Here is a 4,618-nt window from a genome sequence, read left to right as displayed (position 1 = left end):
TGTGAAACGTGATTTCAAGCTTCTCATTTATTTATCTTCTTATTAAAACATGCAAAAGTTTTACCATGGGTCATGGTGATAGTTATGATATATTTATTTTAAATCACTCTAATTTCTGTGGAAGACAACGAAGAAATATCCTTCAACATCTGGATGACACGAGGGTTGAAAGGAAAACAAGGAGCCGGTAGGATGGAGGAAGGGATTGCGCATCTTTTTGCTTTTACTGTTGATGACTTTCATTACTTATAGTAAGACAAGGTCACTCTATTCACGGAGAAGATTTTTTTAATACATTCACACGTTCATTACGTTCACTTACTCAGTGATGAAATCTATTCTGAAATTTTAACTGGACAATTTTAGAGCGCTGTTTCTCCAGTACTTACTGCACTTCAACCCCCTTATCTCCCTGATTCCCTCATCGTTGCTAAGTTTGTTCAGTTATATTGTCTGTATAATTTTTTTTTCAGGTCGTTACTCTTAGCCCTCAGAACAGTACTCCACACCTGAGAGTATACATAATACAGTAATACTGTCGTGTCAATAAATAATGCCGGAATAACGGAAACTGTTCGATAGTAGTGTCAAGGTATATACATGTGACAGTTAAGGCTGGTTCACTGACATTACTTGTACTATAAACTATCACGCCAGAGCTAGTGCGACAGTACATTCATGATTGTAAAAATCATAGAATTACAAGTATAACGATTCTCCTAGAGCGGGTAAAGTGTTGAATATTTATCGGGTAAAACGGGTATTTGCAAGGCGCTGATTGAATATTTTTTTGGTCGGGAAAATCTGCAGCACTGACACCGAAAATATTCCTCTTTCAACGTCAACAGACTCAGTGACCGTGTACACTTCGACAAGTTCTTTCGGAAGATAAGGTATTTTCGATATGTTCATTCCTGACCGACACACCTCTACTTCTAGCCTATAAGCTACTTAGGAACAACCTTATTAAAACCTTCTTGATAGTTAGTATACAAACATTACAGAAGTAATTATAGTAGCGAAATAAAATTTGTATACTTTCCTGGTGTAATTTAAAGTTTAATTCATAATTAAAAGAAGATGTCGCTGCCGGACCATATGATATTCAGAAAGAGTATTTTATCATCTACAACCTGAATTAAAATGAATGTTGGGAATTCTATTATTTTCAAACTGAGTTTCCCTGATTACGTTTAAGTTAAAGTCATCTCCATCATGTCTTCCGAACCAATATCAAATTTAATAATCAAACTTGGTCTTGCAGCTCTGGTCCGGTTAATATTAATTGTTTCACCTTACAAAGAACTTATTGCGAATAGAGTTGAAATTTCTACTTTATTAAATTCATGGAGAAGAGTTGTTGAAGGTGTATCTTTGTACAGAGAGGGCATAAATCCATATGATGGTGACTTGTTCCATGAAACACCCATTGGCTTAGTAGTGTTTGACTTTGTATTAGCTTATATACCCAACTGTATTAGTTTAATATTTATATTATGTGATCTAATTACTGGACTTGCACTCTATTGGACAGCTTGTGAATACATGAAGGAAATGGAAGATAAGCAAAATGCTGAGAAGGATAGCTATGCAGAAAATGCCTCGGAACTACTGCTGAACGAACATTATTTTCAGTTCTCTCCTAAGTATGTGCTAATTGTTTATTTGTTTAATCCTTATAACATCCTTAATTGTGTCGGATTTACAACCACTACTTTCGGAAATTTATGTTTAGCAATTGCTTTTTTAAGTATGATAAAAGGTTGGAGATTCAGCTGTTGTTTAGCCCTAGGTCTGAATGTATACCAAACATTCTACACTATAGTGCTAATAATTCCTGTCTGCATATATATTGCTCAAAAAGAAAAAAGAAAGATTCTGTCTGTATTATGTACGTTTACAGTTTTTGCTTTGGTAATTGCTGGGATTTTTTATATTTCCAATACAATTACAAACGATTGGAGATTTTTACGTTCTGTATATGTAGTCATATTGACTGTTACTGACCTGAGACCAAACATTGGTTTATTCTGGTATTTTTTCACCGAAATGTTCGAACATTTTAGATTATTGTTTATATTTTCATTCCAACTGAATGCTACTTTACTTTATTTGGCTCCGCTTAGCCTTAGGTTTCATAAGAATCCAATGCTCTTGGCCACAAGTTTGACAGCATTAATTGCTGTTTTTAAATCTTATCCATGTTTGGGTGATGTTGGATTTTATTTGTCTCTGCTGCCTATGTGGAAACATCTTTATAGCAAAATGCAGCAGGCGTTCATTATATTGTGCGCGCTGATTGTTACTTCAGTCTTAGGACCCACTGTATGGTATTTGTGGATTTATTCTCGTTCAGCAAATGCCAACTTTTATTTTGGTGTTACCCTAGCATTTGCTACCGCACAAATATTTCTCATTACTGATTTATTATTTGCGTATATAAAAAGAGAATTCTCTTTGAAACATGGGCTTATTGAAAGTAATGAAAAAATGGTACTGATTAATTAAATTAGCTCTTTATTGATTTTTGTTTTAGTTAGTAAACCTATACTATATACATACACATATATATATAGCTAAATTATTATTTTTGTAAAAAAAAAAAATGTGTTTATAATAATATTGTGAAAACCTATAAAATTTATTTAATTCATATGGAATAATGAGTAATTTCAGTCAAAATATTATCTGTTGAATAAACATTTTTTAAAAAAAAACTTGTTAATTATGCCTATTCATAGAAAATATTTGATGTATCTATTTTCTTCCTTCTAACTTATTTTATCTTGTGTCTTTTAGCTGTTACATGTTTTCATTATATATTATTTTCATTGTTCATTAATATTAGAAAATAAAATTAATACTTACTTTGCTTTACCTTTTATAAAATATATATCTCAACGCTATCATTGCAATTAAAGCTAAGTATGTGAAATGTGCTCATGGTTTATTTAGGTGACTGATTAGGAGTTCAATCATGGTAGCCATCTCGCCTATACACATGTATACTTATCTGACTTTTTAAACAGACAGCGAGTAGGTTAGTCGATGTACGACATGTCACAATCTCACAAGAGGAGATCCATCACACAAAATAAAGGCAATCTGCACCCACCCCGCTAGGACCCCTGGGGAGCGGCGGTCCTATATCACTTTTGAAGTATTAGCCTAAAACAGGATGAGTAAACTAAGATAGCTAAATCGAGCAATATTTAAAAAGTACTTGAAATTGAAAAATGGTGTGAAACCCTCTACTCCGCCTTCATGGTAGCCTTACTTATCTGATTTTTAAAACAGACAATTATAGCGAGTAGGTTGGTAGGCAATACACTAACAAACAGAATTAAATTGTGAATTATAAATAATTTGAGCAATATTATCCTGTGAAATTTTACCATTAATCTTTATTATCTAACAAGTTTTATTTATATGAGTTTAGTATATATGTTTTTAATCAATAACATAGCTGTACAGGCCAACTTTCAATAGTCTATGCCTTTATTTTTCTTTTAATTATTTTATTATTTAGATTAAGGCATTTTTGGAAAACAAACCTGACTACTAAACTATAATAACAAATTTATCTCTTCATCTTGTAAACATGATCCCTTCCCCAGAAAACTGTTCTTGTACGGGTAGGAATCTGTATATTTTCACTCTCAGCTATAAACAATACAGGGAAATGACTTGATCCTGTTATTATTAATCATATTTATGAAAGAAATTTTAAAGGTCTATAAAAGATAAGCCAACAAGTTCTGTTGAGAAATAATGAAACATTCTGGTACTAATCCAAGTGAAGGTACTTCATATGTTATAGTAAATTAGATTTTTAAGGGGCATATTGTGAAGTTGAGCTGAACTGTAAAGCACTTTAGCGAAATTACTGGAGAGTGAATAGTATAATGAAAAAGAAAGGTTGCAAATAAAACAAAGTAACTAGGGCATTCTTCTTATTAAGGCTTAGGATTAATTGTTCTTAAGTGGAAGAATGTCTAATGCGATAGTTTGGATTGTACATCAAATATGAACATGAAAAAAATTAAATTAAATGTGTTGGTACATCAATTCTGATTAATCTGTGACAATTATATTTTGAATAAATAGTCACAGATAAGTTTGAGGTCAGTTCTTTGAAAGAAATAAGGCTGAAATTGTTGATGCAAAATTTCTTCACACTACCAGTGGGAATTGTGTTCCACTACTCTACAGTATACAGAATACATAGCAAAAACTTTTGGCATTGCAGTACTTGTTACTGCGATTAAATTCTACAGCATTTGAAAATTTCCTCTGTCAATTTTATGTTGAGTCCTGAATTACTGACTAAGACAATTTAGTTCTGTAAACATAATTCAATAAATAGATATTAAGGAAACTAATCCACACTTTCGAAAATAAATAAGCTGGAAAGAAATCCTTTCAGATGACCCAGAGTTAAGGTATTAAAGAAACAAATTAAAAGGGCATAATATATCCAAAAAAAAATTTAATTCCATTCTAAAATAAAATCACCCACATGTTAAAAATAACAAACATTGCTAACGAATTTCAATTATAAATCTTGTAAAACTATATTTGGTACATCAGAGAAAAAATTATTGCTTATACTGCTCTA

At 31.8% G+C, this 4,618-nt stretch overlaps 1 protein-coding gene across 1 annotated transcript; it reads left to right on the top strand.

Annotated features, from left to right (window-relative positions):
* The first annotated feature begins 925 nt into the window (after window positions 1–925).
* Window positions 926–2,771, top strand: PIG-U (phosphatidylinositol glycan anchor biosynthesis class U). The gene has a single exon (XM_014423860.3). It carries the CDS (start codon window positions 1,216–1,218, stop codon window positions 2,506–2,508), a length of 1,293 nt encoding a protein of 430 aa, XP_014279346.1. The 5' UTR covers window positions 926–1,215; the 3' UTR covers window positions 2,509–2,771.
* Window positions 2,772–4,618: the final 1,847 nt, after the last annotated feature.

Source organism: Halyomorpha halys, unplaced genomic scaffold, assembly GCF_000696795.3.
Source record: "Halyomorpha halys isolate HHAL.00 unplaced genomic scaffold, Hhal_1.1 Scaffold441.1, whole genome shotgun sequence".
Classification (NCBI taxonomy): Eukaryota; Metazoa; Arthropoda; class Insecta; order Hemiptera; family Pentatomidae; genus Halyomorpha; species Halyomorpha halys.
Note: the sequence above shows the minus strand (reverse complement) of the source record. Positions and strands in the feature narration are given on the sequence as shown.

What these genes read in the sequence shown, in the direction of transcription:
- PIG-U (XM_014423860.3), top strand. Translation starts at nt 1,216, where the DNA reads ATGTCTTCCGAACCAATATCAAATTTAATAATCAAACTTGGTCTTGCA.